This window comes from Trichosurus vulpecula, chromosome 9 (genome assembly GCF_011100635.1).
Source record: "Trichosurus vulpecula isolate mTriVul1 chromosome 9, mTriVul1.pri, whole genome shotgun sequence".
Classification (NCBI taxonomy): domain Eukaryota; kingdom Metazoa; phylum Chordata; class Mammalia; order Diprotodontia; family Phalangeridae; genus Trichosurus; species Trichosurus vulpecula.
Window position 1 is genome coordinate 118,295,361 of NC_050581.1, and position 19,343 is coordinate 118,314,703.

Consider the following 19,343-nt stretch of genomic DNA (forward strand, 5'->3'; position numbering starts at 1 on the left):
GTGATGGTGGTATAGTGAGATCAACAGATGTGTTTTGGTATGTGGCTTGGCTGTTTACAAATCAATTCTCTCCACCTATAAGATGCAGGGGGGGTGGTCTAGATGATCTTTAAGGTTTCAGCCTCTCATCTCAGCAAAGAGAAAATATGAAAAGCGTTCAGGAAAGGAAAGGAAGTCAAAGGTCGATTCTGATAAATGACAGACACACTTAGTTTTCCTTCTAGAACTTTATTAGAACGGACAGGCACTTGGGCTATCCAGAGTAAAGGCGAGGCAGGCCACTAGAGTCTCATGGAGGTTTTACAAGCAACATCAAGTGTTCTTTCTCCATAGAGGTTTAAAAAGAACACTATCATAGATAAAACTCACATGGACTATTAGCACCCTTCTGCCAAACTCCAGACAACCCATTTCAGAGGAGAAAATTGAGAATCCTCTGAGCAATGGCTGCATCTTCTCAGACACAGGGCCTTATTATGCCTTTTGGGGCACCTTTGCCAGGAGCTCTTCGATATCCTTTTCAATATTGATGGTTTCAAATCTCCTGCTGTATCTCTTCACAGGTACACCATCAGGACCCACCAGGAACTTCTCAAAGTTCCAGGAGATGTCATTCCTGCACACCGGAGACCAAATGATGAACTTTGGGTCGGTCATTAGAGAGACAGCATCGTCACTCGGGACTGGCAGTGCCTCTCGAAGGAAGGCAAAGAGAGGGTGAGCCTTCTCTCCATTCACCTCACACTTCTCAAAGAGCATGAAGTTGGGCTCAAACCCGTTGCCCGGTCGGACGAATTTCAAGGAATTCAGGATCTCCTCATTTTTGCCATTCTCCTGGTAAATCAGACACCAGAATTATATTATAGAGGGAGGCTAAAAAGTTAGCCCAGGGTGTTCTGGGCCTCCATTTGGGGGAAGCCTTTATAAGGCAGAACAATGAAGGATTTCTTTTTCTGATGAGTCATAATGGTCTTTTCCTGGCAGAAGCCTGATATTGCAAAATTCAAGTTGGATCCCCCACGCCCACTAAGAAAAAATCCTAAGACATCCTTATTTTTAGCTCAAAGCTCAAAGCAAGTCCCCAGAGGTCATTTTCAGAAAAGGGTGACTCAAGAAGGTAAGTGGTTTGCCTGTTAATTTCCCTTCACATACTCTTTATTCCAGACAAACAGGCCAAGCATCTTCATCCTCCCCATTCTGAGCTTTGACTCAGGCCACTCCCTACCCCACTCCCAAATCTCCATCAGTTGAGGTTCATTCAAGGCCTCAATAGGGGTAAGAACTACTCCATAACTGCTCCCCCTCCCCCACAGTCTCTCTTTCAACCAGAATCATTGGTTCTGTATTCTCCTAGTTAAAAATGTACTTGTTCATCATCTTTCCCAACTCTTTCTCCCACATAGTAAATTCCTGGAGAACAGGGTCTGGGTCATCCATATTGCATATTTACCCAAAAGAGTACAAGGCTTTGCATACTGGAAGTGCTAAATGACTATCTGCTGAATTGGATTTACAATAGCAGGCCCAGGCCTAGGCCTGCCAAGGTCTCTCCCACCCTAGAGGATTGGCCTCATCCTACTCATCCTTTAGCAATGCTACCTAGAAGACTTCCCAGAGCCCTTCCAAGGACCTTCTCCCTCAGACCTGAGGCAACACTTTGTTTTGTGACTGTTTAGACTCCAGTATTACAGTGTAATAGTTATCTACGTTTTACAACAGAGCCTGGCTCCCCTAAGGGCGAGGTGCAGTCTTTATCTAACCTTGCATTCCCCCAGCAGCGGCTGCTGTAGTCAGTGAGATAAAGGTTGAAGTGAATAAACCCAAATACCTCCTTGGAAGGCACCTCCCCTTACCCTACCATGGGGGTAGGGGTAGGGGTGGAAAGCTTTTAGCCCTCCCTATAGCTGCCAGTATTTCTTGCCAGCTTTACCGAGTTTTAGAGAATGATGAAATCAAACAGTATGAATTAATACTGTGATGCCTACTGTGTTCTGGGCTCCTGATGGGTGATGTGGGGGGAAAAATTAAGATTCACGTGTGGAGTCTAAGAAGGCTGGCGGGTGACAGATCACTTAATCTTCGGGGGCCTCAGTTTTCCCATCTGTAAAATGGGGGTGATGTTTTCACTGCCAGTCTCACGGGGGTTGTTGTGAGGAAAACACTTTGTCAATCTTCAGGTTGTTAGAAGAGCCTGAGCTATGGCGTGGAAGTTAAGAGAGAAAGAGGGGGCACGGGAAGGTAGTTCGAAGGTTTCTTTGTTTTGTTTTGTTTTTGGTAACCTCTGCATCCGTCTTAAATTCCCCTTTCCCAGGGCAGAGGAGTTCGCCGGGGCACAAGAACTGCAGACGATGTTTATATATCGCCTTTCGGGTTTATAGAGGGTTTACACAGATTCGTTACCTCACTTGATCTTTACAAGTTGTAAACTACACATCCCAACAGGTATCTTCATCTCTATTTTACAGGCTAATTAACTAAAGGCTCCGAGAGGTTGGGACTTGTTGGGGGGAGGGAGGCACACACATTGCCAGAGGAAGCATCCAAACCCAGGTGGCCTGGCCATTTACTATTGTGTGAGCTCCGAGCAACTTCCTCTCCCTCCCTGGGCCCCTCTGGGCCAGAAAGCGCTGAGGCCGGACTGACTCTAGGGGCCCCGCGCGTTCCCCGCTAGGGTACCCCGCTCACCTGGTGGCCAAACTGATTGCAGGGAAAGCCGAGCACCACGAGTCCGCGAGCCTTGTGGCGCTCCTGCAGCTTGTTCATCTGCGTGTAGTCGCGGACCGTAGTGCCTCAAAGAGACGCCACGTTCTCGATCAGCAGAACCTTGCCCCGCAGAGAGGCCAGGCTCAGTAGCTCCCCGCTGCCCAGCAGGTGAGCTGAGAACTCGTACACCGAGCGCGGCACAGACATGCTGGGGCCGATCGGGAGGCAGCCACAAGTTCCGAGCAGGAGAAATGCGGAGAACCCCGAAGCCCTGGAAGCAGCGGTCTGCTGGAGTCTCCAGAGCCGCGCCTTTTAAAGAGGCCGCTGGAGAGCTATGACGTAGGGCGGAAGCCTGGGCCCCAGGCCCAGCCCCAGCCCCAGAGGGGAGGGGTAGGTAGTCAAATTTCCAGTCACCAGGTGGGGGAAGGGCCCCCGGGTCCACCCTCTCCGTCTCAGCTACTAGGTTGATCTTTGGGCTCTCTTTAGAACTCCAGATCCAGCCTCTCAGATGAAGCAGGAAGGAGGAAAAAGGACTTCATCCTAGACTCACCCGTTAAACTATTAGGGCTGGAAGGAACAGTAAGCAATCATTTGGAACTTCCCGTTTTATGGAGTGGTAAACTGAGGCCCAGGGAGAGTAAGAGACTTAACCAAGGTCACACAGAATATTAATTGAAAGGGTCCTCCGAGGCCGTCAAGCTCACAGACATCAAGAGAGAGTTCATTACAAACCTAGATAGACCTGTTAGGAACTTTTATAGTATGGCCACAATTCCCACTCCCATCCATTGCTCCTAGGTCTGCTCCATGGGGCTAATAATGATAGCTAACATTTATGTAACATTGTGTGCCAGGTGCCTAAATATTTTCTCATTTGATCCTCACAACTCTGAGAGGTAGGGACTATTATAGACGGGGAAACTGGGGTGACTAGAGGTTAAGTGACTTCCCCAGAGGGAGTCCAGTCTTGAATTCAGATTTTTCTGATTCCGAGTCCAGGGATCTAACCACTGTAATACCTCTCTGATATGCTTGTGAAAAAGAACAAGTCTTATTACTATCACTAAAAGGCCATGCATGAGGCATTTTGTTGTAGGGCAAAGTGCCATTACCTTGGAGTCCCAAGACCTCACTTGGAATCCTAGCTCTTCCACTTTCTTAACCTGGGTGCCTTTGAACACTTAATCGCTCTGGTCCTTGGTGTGCTCGTTGTAAAATGAAGAAATGGGATTAGATGATCTCCAAGATCTCTTCTAGCTCTATGATCCTGTGAAAGGACAGAGACAATCTTCCGGTTCCCAGAGTTCTTGTCTATTCTCCCCCGGCCTGCCCCACAACCCAACCCCCCCCCCCCAATCCCAGGATCCTGGAACACAAGACTAAGTGTTGGATCCATCTGTGAGATCAGAAAGAAGTTTCTGTTTACTGTGGGTTGTGAAGTCTTGTGTGACACTGCCCTTCTGTTTTAGTTCCTGAACAGTAGTGATGATTTTTTAGTTTGTTCCATACCCTTTATTTTAAAGCTTCTCTAATTTTCTCAATTATAATAATTTCTCTCAATCAACAAGCATTTATTAAATGCTTAGTATGTTCCAGGTACCAGGAAGACAAATAAAGACTAAAACAATCCCTACTCTCAAGCAGCTAATGTTTTACCTGGGGAGACGCGTGTGTGTGAGTGTGAGAGACAGAGACAGACAGACAGAAAAATACAGACAAATCAGTGTGAAGGTCCTGGGACCAAGTTATTCATTCTTGTCAGTTTTAAATAGAGTCAGGTATGCACAGGGAAGGGGCCAAGAACTCACTTGTCATTAATTCTCATAAACAGCACCACTCCGGATTAACCTAACCACAGATCTTCAGCAGGCAGGCTGATGCAGACCGCAGTGCCGTTGCAAAAAAGGCTGTTCTAACAGGTCAATGCTTCACAAAGCTCAGATGCTCAACTGTGCTAGGCAGATGCAGCTACTAAAGGAGCTGAAGCTGGCTTTTGTAAAACAGCTACTGGTTGGCAAACATTAAGAACTTACTATGTGCCAGGCGCTGAACAGGAGATGCAAAAACCAAACCAAACCAAACAGTCCTTGACCTTAAAAAGCTCTCTCTGACACTCTGCGGGTAGGTAGCAGTGCTGGAGAAAGCCTTCTGTAGAAGGCTGGATGTCTTGAAAGAAACCAGGGGAAAGTAAGAGGCAGAAGCGAGGAAGGAGTGCACTTCAGCCATGCTCAATAGCCATACAAAGGCAGAGATGTGCGATGGATTGTTGTATTTAAGGAACAGTAAGCATTCAGTATAGTTGGATCATATGGAGGTGAGTCAGGTGTAAGAAGAGTGGAAAGGCAGGAAGAGGCTAGTTTATGAAGAAGGGAATAGGGAGATACACTGGAGTTGATTAAATGTAGGGGAACGACATGGTCAGACCTATTTAAAAAAAAAACACCTTTATTTGAAACCCTTTAAAAATCCACTTATTTTTAATTTTTTTAAATTGTGAATTCCAAATTCTCTTTCCTTCTAGTATTTCCTCTACTCATTGAGAAGACAAGCAATATGATATGAATTATACATGTGAAATCATGCAAGTCAGACTTACACTTAAGGAAAATCACTTTGGCAGCTATGTGGAGGGGAAAATCTTGTGAGAATGGGTGGCACATTTGTAAAACCCTGGTCTTCTGGAAGGAATTCGCAGGGATGATTTAGTTCCTAGATTCTGAGATGTTTAGGACTGTAAAAATAACTCAGAGCAAAAGGGGCCACCTTTAACATCTGCATGGAAAATGCAATGGGCCTTGTGATATTCAAAGTCCTGATGGTATGTTCATCTGTTCCATGCTTTGTCCCATTCTGTATTTGGTGCCAGGAGAAGTACTGTTAAGGACTATTGAAGACTTGGAGCTAAGAAACAAATATGAAACTCTTTTCTAAAGAGGAAGAAGGTAGACATTCAGAAGAGGAAGCAGCAATTGCCAAGGAATGGTAATGGGGTCACAATAGGGGCTGTCACTTGAAAAATCATCCATAAGGATCAGAGGAAAAAGAGATGAGTCACAGTGGTCAGAGCTGTAACTTGGACTGTGGCAAAAGTTGGCAGTTGATTATGGTAATGGTGGAGAGAAAAGTTTGAATGCAGATAGGTACAACTGTGTTGGGAGAGGGGCAGTCCATTCCCCAGAGAGTTTAATCCTCACTCCTTTGAGGGGGTAGGCCTTGAGACCTTGGGAGGATCCAGTGACTAAGTAGTTATACCATTGGCTTTGATCCTCACTTGAGAGAACCACCTTAGAGGACAACCTGACTCAGGCCATTACACTGTTAGTTTAGATTTGGTGTTTGGATAAAATGAGACATTCTTTGATTGTTCAATAGTTAACAAAAAGTGTCAAGAGAAATAATAAAAAAAAAATTGGGAGGAAGGGGGCCTAGAAGTGCCACATCTCAAACCACACTATAATTATGAAATTTATTAGATATTGGTTAATTATCAAAACAATTTGGTACTGGTTAAAAAATGGAGATGGATTAGTTTAACTGATTTAGTACACAACACATAGAACAAATGTTATGTAATAACCCAGTATTTTATAAACACAAAGACCCCCAGCAACTAGGATAAGGACTTGCTATTGGACAAAAACTTCTGGGAAAATTGGATTTAGAACAACACTGCATACCTTAACCAAAGGTCAGTTCCAAATGGCCATGTGAACTTCATAAACTGAAGACTGATATAAGCAGAATCAGAACAATTTATACAAAAACAAACAACTTTGAAAGTTGCAAAAACTACAATCAGCACAACTATTCATGATTCCAGAGGACTGATGATGAAACATGCTATCCATTACAGAAAAAATGATGGCTTTAGAGTGCAAAGACTTTTTTTTTTTATACACAGCTATTGAGGAAGTCTGTTTAGCTTGACTATGCAAAAAAAATTTTCTTTCTTTCCAGTGGGATGAAGGATGGGAGGAAAAGAAACAAGGTGTTTTTTTTTTAAGAGGTGTGTGTGTGTGTGTGTGTGTGTGTGTGTGTTAACTATAAATGTGAAATATTGCATGCACTTTCAGATAAGGTCATTGTTTTACTTTGTTATAAGAGGCCTTTCCTGAAATGGGAGTAATCTGTAAATGCTTGTAATGTAAAAAAAAAAAATACATTGAACTCTAAAAAATAATCCATGACATTTATATACCAAACTTGGCCTGGACATTCCCAAATTGATGGGCACGAATTAGATTCAAATTCTTCGCTTGCTTTCTTTCTCTCCCCCTCCCCTACCCCCTTTTGGATCAGGAAGCTTATTTTCCTTACAACTATTCCTTGCCCATTGCTATTTTTCCTCTTATCCTACCCCCCCCACATCACTAATTGTTTCCCATTCTTTCCACACCTAATTGCATGTCCATCCTATAAGACTGGCTAATGTGACAAAAAAGGAAAATGGCAAATGTTGCAGAGAACGTGGGAAAATTGGGACACTAATGTCCTGGTTGGTGTAGTTGTGAACTAATCCAACCATTATGGAGAGAAATTTGGAACTATGCCCAAAGGGCTATTCCTTTTGATCCAGCAATACCACTACTAGATCTGTATTCCAAAGAGATATTTTTAAAAAGGGGAAAGGACCTATGTGTACAAAAATATTAATAGCAACTCTTTCTGTGGTAGCAAAGCATTGGAAATTGAAGGGATGCCTATCAGTTGGGGAATGGCTCAACAAGTCGTGGTAAAGTGTTGTGATGGATTATTGAACTGTAAGAAATGATGAGCATTATATTTCAGAAAAACTGGGGAGAGATAGGAATGGATGCAAAGTGGAGCGGGACCAGAATGTTGTCCAGAGTAACATCAATATTGTATGATGATCAATGGTGAATGACTTGGCTATTCTCAGCAATACAATGATCCAAGACAATTCCAAAGGACTCATGATGAAAAATGCTATCTGCACCCAGAGGCAGAAATGATGGAGTCTGAATGTAGATCAAATTATACCATTTTTCACTTTTTAAAAATCTGTCTTCCTTCACAACATGACTAATATGATGCTTTGCATGACTGCACATATATAATCTATATCAAATTGCTTACCATTTCAGAGAGAGGGCAGGGGAGAGGGGGGAAAAGAATTTGGAACTCAAAATGTTATAAATGTTTTTACATGTAATTGGGGAAAATATTAGTTTTAAAAATTGTGTATGTTTAACTTTACACCCTTCACAATTTCCTCTGTGTCTGTATACTCTTCTCACACTGATTATGAAGAATACCAAGTTCCTCATTTCTTTCTCTTTTCTATACTAGTGTATTTTTTTATCCTCACTTCTCTTTCCCCTCTTAAAACCTCAAGAAAAGAACCAATTTATTCCTAGGTTGTTTTTCTTATTTAACACAAATACCCCAAGACATTAAATTTTGAAGGGACATTTGTTTTTTCTCCCCAATTAGAACATTAGTACTACATTCTCACATATCCCCTTCCAATTGTTCATGCAAGTTTACCTTCCTAAAGTTTCTCTGGATTTTGGTATTTCGAAGTTCTTACTCAGCCCTGGTATTTTCATTAGAAATGCTTCAAAGTCCTCTGTTCCATTAAAGATCCTTCCCTCTTCCACTCCATTAGATTTGCAGGGCAAGCTAGTCTTGGTTGTAAGCCACTACCTTTTGTTTTCAAAATATTTTATTCCAAGATGTCCACTCATTTTTAATAGAAGATGCCAAGTCTTATGATCCAGTTTCCTTGTTACTTGAATGGCTTGTTTTTGGATATTTGAAATACTTTTTGATTCAGGAGCTCTGGATTTTGGCTATGACATTCATGGGACTCTTCATTTTGAGTCTTCTTTCAGAAGGTGATTCATGGATTCTAATTTCATTTTACCCTCTAGTTCTAAGAGACAGAAGTAGTTTTCAATTATGATTTACTGGAAGTGTTCCAGCTTTTTTATTATTATTTTGATCATGGTGTCTAATTTTCCAGTTTTAAAAATTTAATATTTTCAATTAACGAAAATCTACTTTCCCTTCCACTTTTCTACACTGACAAAGAAAACCAAAAACCAAAAACCAAAACTCTTGTAACAAATATTTCAGGCAAAACAAATTCCCACAATTTATCCAATGATTCTTAAATTATCTTTGACCTGTTTTCCAGTTGTTTCTGATTTATCTTACATTTTCTTCAATTTTTTTTTGATACTATCCTACTTTGCAACATCTAATGGAGTCACTGATTTTTGTCTGGTCCATTCTAGTTTTCAGGGAGTCTATTGATTGGATAAAGTTCACCACTTTTTCTTCCAGGTATTTTCTTTCCAATTCTTTCCTCTAGAGCTTGTATTTATTTTTAAAACTATTTATTGTATTTCATTTTAAAAAATTTCTTCTTTGAATCTCTATTGTTGTTATATTTTTTCCTTTTTGGGGGAATCTATAGATTTGCAATAATCTGTGATAGGGTTTCTTCTTTGTTTCATTTCTCCAGTATTAGTTCCTGAATTAAAACTTCATGCTTGGGCCAGGCTCCAATCTGGTATGCTTTTGAGTAGAGTGGGTAGCCCCATTTGGTCTTGTCCTAGATCCCTTGGGTTCTTTAACTGACCTCTTCTAGGGTTAGGTCCCTCTGGATCTTTGAGATTCAGTGATGGATCTTCAGGGCCAGAATTCTATGGCATTTCAGGACAAGGTGCTAGAGACTTTGAAGCTCTGGGGTGTTCTGGTCCTACCTAACTTTACTGTTGGTTCCTGCCAAAATCACACAGCTACTGCTACAGGGATATCAAGTTTCTCTTCTCCCTATTCCCTGTCCCAGTGCTTTCTGTGGGAAATCCTTCACTCTTGCTGCCTTAATAGGGTTCTGCTGGTTATACCTGTCTCCAACCCATTTCTGTTCACTTTGGGCTTGTCTGGGTTGATGGCCCCCTTTTTACTGTCCATGGATTTTTTGTTTAATTTTGAGGTGGAATTACTATAGCTCCTCATTAGATGTTATCATTACTCAGTCTGGCCTGAAGGTTTTTGCTGGAGTAGGTGTAGGGTGACATGGAGAACATCAGGAAGCTATTTTGCCCTGGGTTATTTAACATTTTTATCAGTGATTGGAAGATAGAAGTGACATCCTTTTATCAAATCTGTAGATAAGAAAACTGGGATAAATGACATGATTAAAAAAGATTTGGACAGGCTAGATCATTAGGATAAATTGAATAAGATGAGGTATCATCATTAATACTCTTCAGTTCAAAAATCAACTTCAGAAGTACAAGATAGGGGAGTTGTGGCTCCAGTTTTTAAAAAATTTTTAGTGAAATGCCAACTTTGATGAATTGTGAAATGGTAACCAAGAAAGCTGGTATAATTTTAGGCCATATTAAAAGCATTCTGGTACTTTTAAGACTAGGATATGAGGACCAAAGATTTAGAGTCAGAAGGAACCTAGCATATACAGTTCATCTAGGCCGACTCCATCATTTTACAGAAGAGGAAACCAAAACCCAGTAAAGTGATTGCACAAGCTCAAAGCTAGGTTCTGAACCCAGTTCCTCTTGCTATAAACATAAAATAGAGCACTGACCACTGTGGTCTATGATGGTCAGACCACATTTAGAGTACAAGGCACAACATCCTAGAAAGGGAATAAATTTGAGTGCCCAGAGCAGAGCAAGATACCAAAGGATCTCTCTGCATGCTATGTAAGTACTAGTTGAAAGAAGTGGAGGTGGTTAGCCTAAGAAGACACGAAAGACATGATAACCTCAGTATTTGAAGGGCTATCATACAGCGAAGGGATTAGGCTTCTTGATGGCTCCAGACAGAAAAACCTAGAGTTACCAAGAGGCAAATTTAGGCTTGAGATAAGGAAAAAAATTCCTGACAATTAAGAGTAATCCAAAAGTGTAACAGAATGAACAAATGAGTGATAAAATATGAATTACATATTCATCATATGCCAGGTACTATGCTAAGTACTGGAGACATGAATGCAAGCAAGATATTCCCTGCTCTCAAGGAACTTACATTTTATGTGGGAAGACAACACATAAAGGGGAATACACCCATAGTGACACAATTTGGAAATGTCCAGGAAGTGCTTTGGAGGCCAGGCTCCGGGTGGGATATAGTGAAAGCTTACTTATCAGAACCTATGGTGGTCCCAAGAAGTAAGTCCAAGGATGATTTGAGCAGTTGGTTCTCTCATGGAAGTCTGGACACAAATCTTGATGACCACTTTTTATTTGATGTAGAAAGAATTATTGTTCGGTTACAAGTTTGACTAAAGGGCCTCTGAGATCCCTTCCAACTCAGATCCTCCGACGTAGTAGAAAGAATGGACTTAAGAGAACTCAGCTCAACGTCTGGCTTTGCCACTTAACATATATTAAGTTTGGGAAAATCACACTCTGAGCCTCAATTTCAGTATCTGGAAAATGGGAATATCACTTCCATTTCCAACCAATTACTTAACAAGCATTTATTAAGTGTCTATGTTCCAGGCAGTATGCTAAGAGCCAGGGCCACTGAGATAAAATTAAAAGTCTTTGCATTCTATCAGGTTTTTAACCTATATATATGTGTATATATGTACGTATGCACATATGCACATATATGTAGGTATATATGAAATAAGCAGGATAAAGTATTTGTGGGCAGGGCACTAGCAATTGGGGGATCAGGAAAGGAAGAAAGGATTTTCTAGAAACTTTCACTTGAGCAGAATTTAAGATAAAGAGATTCAAAGGGGTGGAAGGGAGGTGGCTTCATTTCATACATGGAGGACAGCCAATTCAAAGGTGTGGAGGCTGGAGATGGAAAAGCAGTTTGCCAGTCTGGAAAAGGCCAGTTTGGCTGGAGTGTAGAGTGCAGGGAGTAGAGTATACTAATGTTGGGAAGAAAAGGTCATACACAGATTGTGAAAAGCTAAAAAGAGGAACTTTTTTGATTCTAGAATAAGTTACTGGAGTAGGGGGAATGACACAATTACATAAAAAAAAATCATTTTGGTGGCATTGTGGGAAAACAAATTGCAATAGGGAGAAAGACCAATTAAGATGCTGTTGTGGTGTTAAACTAAGGTGGTGGCTGTTTAAAGACAATAAGGGGAAAGATGTTATAAAAGTAGAAATAGCAAGATTTGGCAGGTGATTGGGGGGAAAGATGAGATCAATTTTGGACATGAGTTTGATATGTTTGATATGGGATAGGGAATTTGTAAGGAAAACCCTTTACCTACTCCCTTACTAAACTTAAGTCTCCCTACTAGATTACCTTACTTTACTCTAGAAGGACAGGGATTATCTTCCTTAATCTAACTACTTGTGACCAATAGTGGTTCTGCATACAGTAGGCAATATGTATGTATATGTTTGTTGAATCTAAATAAACTTACTCCCTAACCTGAAAAGACTTAGACTCTATTCAGAACACATCATCTTTTGTCTCCAGTACCTGAACAAACATTTGTTGGCTAAAGGCATTCTACCCTCAACCCCCTTTCCCTCCTAGGGACAGCACCATCACAAGAGTTCTAGCTCTAACCTAGGGTCAAGTTGGGCCAGTTATATACAACTCAAAAGAATACAAAGCAACACTTTTGGTAATTCCTGTGGGCCAGATATTAAGGTACAAGTGATGTAAACTGGATGTATGTGGGAGGATGCCTCAACAATTGACATCACAGCCTAGTTCTGCTATTTTACCAATTATTAATCATCAGAAACATAAGACTAAGGAATGAATTATAAGCCAAAAAAAGCTGGCAAGAGTAGTGCAGAGTCCAATTGTTTCTTCTTAATGGAAGCAATAGTATTACTGGGATGAGGAAAAAATGATCATTTCTGTTTAATCCCCTCCCCTCCCTAGTCAGTCTTCAAAGGAAAACATCCCCTGTCAATGTTGGTGAAATACCATCCTAGGTTCCTAGAAGGTGGACTCTGGCCAGCGGGTCTCTAGCTGGGATAACCTTGGGGTTATGTTTGATTCTTCTCTCTCCCACACTTCCAAACATAATGAACAATTTAGGTCCCTTGGAGGTTACCTCTTACCCACCTTTGTGTTATACAAGTTCCAATAAACTGCCACTAAGACTTGTAATAACTTCTTCACCAATCTTCCTGCTTTCTCTATTGATCCTTCATTCTAAATGCTAGGTAATCTTTCTTAAGCCAATACATCTGGTCACATTGCTCCACTTCAGGAATTCTCAACTGTTTCCCAAGTCGGTAAGGACCTTCCTTCCTTCTGTAGTATTTCTTTTGCAACTGAGCCCTAACCTAGGTATAGCATAGTTACTTTCCTACTAGCATCTCAACTCCATGACAAGGCTCATATCTTACTTAAGACTCTGATTAGTACAGGATTCTGGGCACGGTAGAGACTCCATGTTTTTTTGAAGGCATTTCTAAGCCACTGAGGTCAGCCTATCTCAAAGTTTGTCCTGGGACATCCCCCTCACCTGCCACTGTTGGCCTGGAGAGTGAGCGAGACAAACACCAAGATACAGGAAGTTTAGAAAACTGCCTTTATTCTATTAGTAGTTGGAAAAAATTAACTGATACAGAAAAAAGTTTAGTCATCTGGAGAGGAATGAGAAGTTCCAAGGGGGACTTTGGCCACCAACAAAGAGAATGGGTAACAAGTTCCCCCAGGAGATTAAGGGGAGTCACCACTGTAAGAGTAAGAAATAAAGAAACATTATATAGACCAAGATGCTGCAACTTGAGTTCAGACCAATCACTCTGAACCATGGCATTGCCTTGGGGTGGAACCAATTCCCCATTCACTGACCCCAGCTCCAAGAGACAGGGGTGGATACTGGGCTATGTTGTGCAGAAAAGGAACTGCTAATGGCTGTCATTCACTGGAGAAAATGACAAAAAGGGATTTCAAATGTTTTTCCATCTGACTTTATGTTCAAATGTACTTTCTTAAAAAAAAAAAAAACAAACAAAAACAAACCCAAAGAGACCTTCTGTAGAGATAACAAATATCAGTATTAGGAAATCCAATTATACAAAAAATACTACATCTAAGCTGGGGTAGATATATTTATTTTTTGGTAACATACATTAAGTGGCACTAATTACACAGTAACTCTAAGGTAACTAACATGAAACCACAGAACTGCAGCTTTGCCACAGCTGTATGGGGACTTGCCATCTCTGGCTGTGTCCCATTTTCAAACAATTGAATAATACCCCAGAGCTATACCAATAAAAGCCTTAGAAGAGGTCCTGCTCTGAAGTGACTTTGTATTTATTCCCCAGAGGGCCCTGCAGCTAACAGCAACAGGACATGTTAGGTATAAAAGTAGTTAAAGCCCAATTCACAAAAGTTATCACCTTTTCTCTTTCTAGAAAGAAGCAAGAAGTTAAGAATTCCCTTGAATTAGTGCCAGATGTGCTGGTTGGGAGAATGAAGAAGGTTATTAAGAGTAATGTCAGAGGGACCCTGGTGTGCACAGATGTGTTGGACACAGACTGTCATTAAACAATCATGGTTGGCTTCTAAATACTGGTAGCAAGATGATTTCTGATTTGTAAATCTCTTAAAGTAAATTATAGATAAATGAAAAAGGCCAGTAATCATACACTAAGATTAATAAACAGCACTTCAAAAATTAACCGAGCGAGGGCCTGGGCTTTCCATTGTGTTTACAAGACAAGGCACCCGGACTTTTTCTTTCCACGTCTGGCTTGTAAAGCCGCTCTTGTGGCCATTTCAAAAACCTCCCTCACACCGTCTTTGGTCTTTGCTGAACACTCCATATAACCAAATGCACCGATCCGATTTGCCATATCTCTGCCTTCCTCAGGTTTCACTGGCTCCTGTGGGGAGAAAGGGGGAGAGAGAGAGAGAGAGACCTTTAGGTTCATGAACACATTCCAGGAGCCACCCACAAGAAACAGTCACAGACCATCTATAAAAATGGCGCTAGCACTGACTGAAATTCAGTTTGATCAGAGTATTCATAGGCTCAAAGAATGTCACAGAGCTGGAAGTGATGTTTACTCTGACCCCTGCATTGGACAGAAGGGGAAACACATAGAGAGAAGAAGCTGAGCTGGGGCATGGCCCCAGACTCTCTGATCTGAGCTAAATCTACTACTCTCTATACCATAAAGTCTCGGTCTCAAAGATCCTTCCTTCGGGGACCAGTTATGACTAAAATCCGCATCAGGAGTTGAAGGGAATAAAGATGATGATTTCAGATGGAAAGGTTAAGTGCTTGAGGGCCAAGTCCCAAGAGGGCAAGGAAACTCTAGGACGGATAAATGCCTGTTAAAGAGATGGATCATGACCCCAAGATATACAGAGACTGAACATGTGGCTGGCAAATACTGGTATGAAATACAAATGCTCCCTTGAAAAAGGCACAGATTTTTTCCTGAAAGCCGCTTAAAGCTGTTAAGACAAGTGGGAAAAGGTAAATAATAATAGGATGTACATCGCAGAGTTCACACCCCAACTACTGTAAGGTCCCTAAATAAACCCAAGACCCCAATGTCTCCTGGGCTGTTGACCTCAAGGGTTGCTTCAATTCTGTAGAGGATAAAAGGCCTCATGAACTGACTATCTTTATAGTCACAGAACAGGAGAGTTGGAAGAAACCTTGGAGACGACCGAACCTATCCAGTACAACGTTCTCATTTTATAGATGAGGAGACAGAAGCCTAAGGAAGTGAAGTAATATGCTCAAGGTTGTCCAACCAGTTAAGAAGCAGAGCTGAGAGGGCGGAGCCAAGATGGCACTGGGAAAGGGGGGACTTGCTTCAGCTGTCCCCCAAATCCCTCCAAACACCTGTAAAAAATGGTTCTGAACAAATTCTAGAGCTGCGGAACCCACGAAATAGCAGAAGGAAACAGGTCTCCAGCCCAGGAGGGCCAGGACGGTCACCAGGAAGGGTCTACTGCATGGTGCTGGGAGCCCTGCGTGGGCCACGCCAGGACAGACCAGACCTGGAGTCAGCCGGCAGAACAGGCCCTAGGGCCATGAGTCATTGGGCTGTGTGGCAGTTATCAGACTTCTCAACCCACAAATGCCAAAGAGCGGGTTAGTGGAAAACTGCGGTATCACGTTAAAGACCGGACCGGCCACCAGCCCTGGGGGTGGCGATGGCAGCAACAGGAAGCTCCTGAGGCTGCTTCCAGAGCTCCAGCATCAGCTGCTTCCCAAGTCCCTGGCTCACACGATGGGAGCAATCTAGGAGCGGATCAGAGCAGGAGTGCAAGGGGTGCTTTGTGGGCACAAAGGAAAGTTTTCTTGCTGTGCCCTGCTCGGATCTGGACTGCGGTCCTGGCTGGCGGTTCTTGGGGGAGGAGTGCTGCTCTGATGGTGGAGTAGAAGTAGCTCTGAAAACGGCAGTGCTTGGACCCCAAAGCTTGGGACAAAGTACTCTCTACTCTACAAGCAGTCATACCTTGACAAAAAGTTCAAGGGTCAAGTAATTGGCTGGGAACATGAACAGGCAGTGAAAACAAACTCAGACTCAAAACTCAAACTCTAGATTCCTTTTTTGGTGACAAAGAAGATCAAATCATACAGCCAGAAGAAGTCAACAAAGTCAAAGAGCAAGCCTCCAAGAAAAATATGGATTGGTCTCAGGCCATGGAAGAGCTCACAAAGGAGTTGGAAAAGCAAGGAAGAGAATTAGAGGAAAAATTGGGAAGAGAAATGAGAGAGATGCAAGAAAACCATGAAAAACAAGTCAATGACTTGCTATAGGAGACCCAAAAAAAATACACCTTAAAGAATAACTAACCCAAATGTCAAAAGAGCTCCAAAAAGCCAGTGAGAAGAATGCCTTGAAAGGCAGAACTAGCCAAATGGAAAAAGAGGTCCGAAAGACCACTGAAGAAAATACCACCTTAAAAATCAGACTGGAGCAAGTGGAAGCTAGTGACTTTATGAGAAATATCTCATTAGAAAAACCACTGACCTGGAGAATAGATTCAGGAGAGATAATTTAAAGATTATTGGACTACTTGAAAGCCACAATCAAAAAAAGAGCCTAGATATCATCTTTCAAGTAATTATCAAGGAAAACTGCCCCGGTATTCTAGAACCAGAGGGTAAAATAGAAATTGAAAGAATTCACTGATCGCTTCTTGAAAAAGATCCCCAAAAGAAAACTCCTAGGAGTATTGTCGCCAAATTCCAGAGTTTCCAATTGAAGGAGAAAATACTGCAAGCAGCCAGAAAGAAACAATCTGAGTATTGTGGAAACACAATCAGGTTAAGACAAGATCAAGCAGCTTCCACATTAAGGGACTGAAGGGCTTGGAATATGATATTCCGGAGGTCAAAGGAGTTAGGATTAAAACCAAGAATCACCTACCCAGCAAAACTGAGTATAATGCTCCAAGGCAAAATGTAGACTTTCAAGCTTTCTCAATGAAAAGACCAGAGCTGAACAGAAAATTTGACTTTCAAATACAAGAATCAAGAGAAGCACGACAAGGTGAACAAGAAAAAGAATTCATAAGGGACTTGCTAAAGTTGAACTGTTTTGTTTACATTCCTACATGGAAAGATGATGTGTGTAATTCATGAGACCTTTCTCAGTGTTAGGGTAGTTGAAGGGAATATACATATATATAGACAGAGGGCACAGGGTGAGCTGAATATGAAGGGATGATATCTAAAAAAAATAAAATAAATTAAGGGGTGAGAGAGGGAGAAAGGGAGAGATAGAATGGGGTAAATTATCTCACATAAAAGTGGCAAGAAAAAGCAGTTCTGTGGGAAGGGAAGAGGGGGCAGGTGAGGGGGAATGAGTGAATCTTGCTCTCACTGGATTCAACTTGAGGAGGGAATAACATACACACTCAATTGGGTATCTTACTCCACAGGAAAGTAAGGGGAAGGGGATAAGAAAGGGGGGATGATAGAAGGGAGGGCAGACAGGGGGAGGAGGTAATCAAAAGCAAACACTTTTGAAAAGGGACAGGTCAAGGGAGAAAATTGAATAAAGGGGGACAGCATAGGATGGAAGGAAATACAGTTAGCCTTTCACAACACGAGTATTGTGGAAGTGTTTTACATAATGATACATGTGTGACCTAGGTTGAATTGCTTGCCTTCCTAGGGAGGATGGGTGGGAAGGGAAGAGGGGAGAGAATTTGGAATGCAAAGTTTTAAAAGCAGATGCTCAAAAAACAAAACAAAACAACAACAACAACAAAAAAAACAGAGTTGTTTTTGCATGTGGCTGGGAAACAGGATATATAGGGAATGGGGCATAGAAATCTATCCTACCCTACAAGAAAGTAAGGGGAAAGGGTCAAGTGGGGTGACAGAAGGGAGGGCTGACTGGGGAATGAGGCAATCAGAATATATGCCATCTTGAAATGGGGGGAGGGTAGAAATGGGGAGAAAATTTGTAACTCAAATCTTGTGGAAATAAATGTTGAAAACTAAAATATTAAATATAAATGAAAAATTAAAAAAAAAAGGAGAGCTGAGATGTCAAAGTGGGTCTCTAATAATTTTTCCTACTTGTAGCATACTATCTCTTTCAGACAGGCTTGATTATTTGATTCCTGGAGCTGAAAACAATCATCTCCTGTGTTTTTCTCCTAAACTGCTATTAAATTCATTTTTGGTGAGTACAGTTATTATAAAAGTGATGGGATCCTGATTTTAAAAGCAAAAGAAAAAAAGCACTCCCACTCATCCCTATTTGGAACAATCATGAAAGTAGAGATTTCTGAGAGCCTCTTTGTTTGAAAGCAGAATCTATAGTAGAACGGGCTTTGAAGAGATTTAATGCAGTCCTCTTACATTTTACAGATAGACAAACCTAGGCCAGAAAGGAAAGAGTGAGTGGTAGAGGCAGAAGTGACTAGTCTGATTCTGGAAGACAAGAAGTGGGTTTGTGGATCCATCATTTTGATTTCTTATCAGCTACTTAATGACTCTGTGACAGTATGTTAGTCTTGTGACCCCCAGTGTTCTTCTCTAACATGGAGATAATTATTTCTGCCCAAGGTAGAGAGTGAGGTGGCAGGGATAGAATTTGCAGTCAGGTGCTCACTATTTTCAGTCTCAAGCTATTTCTATTCTAACATGGTGTCTTCTGGTGAATAATACAAAGATCTTCAAAACATTCTTGCCCAAATGGAAAAAAGGCCAAGAACAGTAATCCCCAACCCAAGCTTGTTAGTTGTAAGGATGCTGAGAAGAAGCTGGGAAAAAAGACAGAGGCCTGAGCTTCTCAGAGAGGGTTCTTTACATAGTCAGGCACTTTTCCTCTTAGGAACATTCTAGTCCCTCCCACCCCACCCCACCCCGACCTAACACATGCCTGCTTCATCTTGGCCAGCTCTCGTCTCGTGTGCTCATCATTTCGAAGATCCTTCTTGTTCCCAACAAGAATAATGGGCACATTGGGACAGAAATGCTTCACCTCTGGGGTCCATTTCTCTGGGATGTTTTCTGGAAGAACCAAAAACAAGTCACAAGGGGGTAGATGTACATAAAAACTACAGAGAACTCTGATTAAATGATAAGCATCTTTTTTGCTAAGGTGAGGCTAGACACTCAGTGAAATCCCTTTTGTTTCATAATTTGTGGAAAAAGGCAAAAATTGAATCCCTGAGCTTCAGTATCAGTAATGTGTTGGCATTTCCAAGTAGCC

General features: G+C 41.7%; 2 protein-coding genes across 4 annotated transcripts in view; both read right to left on the bottom strand.

The window, feature by feature from the left end:
* Nucleotides 1–208: 208 nt before the first annotated feature.
* GPX1 (glutathione peroxidase 1) lies at nucleotides 209–2,999 on the bottom strand. The gene is made up of 2 exons (XM_036739709.1): nucleotides 2,686–2,999; nucleotides 209–834 (listed from the first exon to the last, which is right to left on the bottom strand). Exons 1-2 carry the CDS (start codon nucleotides 2,908–2,910, stop codon nucleotides 475–477), a joined length of 585 nt encoding a protein of 194 aa, XP_036595604.1. The 5' UTR covers nucleotides 2,911–2,999; the 3' UTR covers nucleotides 209–474.
* A 10,205-nt stretch (nucleotides 3,000–13,204) lies between these two features.
* Nucleotides 13,205–19,343, bottom strand: part of RHOA (ras homolog family member A) — a 70,275-nt gene continuing 64,136 nt past the window's right edge. For all 3 annotated transcript variants that reach the window (XM_036737526.1, XM_036737523.1, XM_036737524.1), the window contains 2 exons: nucleotides 19,011–19,141; nucleotides 13,205–14,531 (listed from right to left, as the gene is read on the bottom strand). In XM_036737526.1, the coding sequence (XP_036593421.1) occupies nucleotides 14,358–14,531; nucleotides 19,011–19,141 (305 nt within the window). In that variant the 3' untranslated portion in view covers nucleotides 13,205–14,357. The remainder of the gene's footprint in view (nucleotides 14,532–19,010; nucleotides 19,142–19,343) is intronic.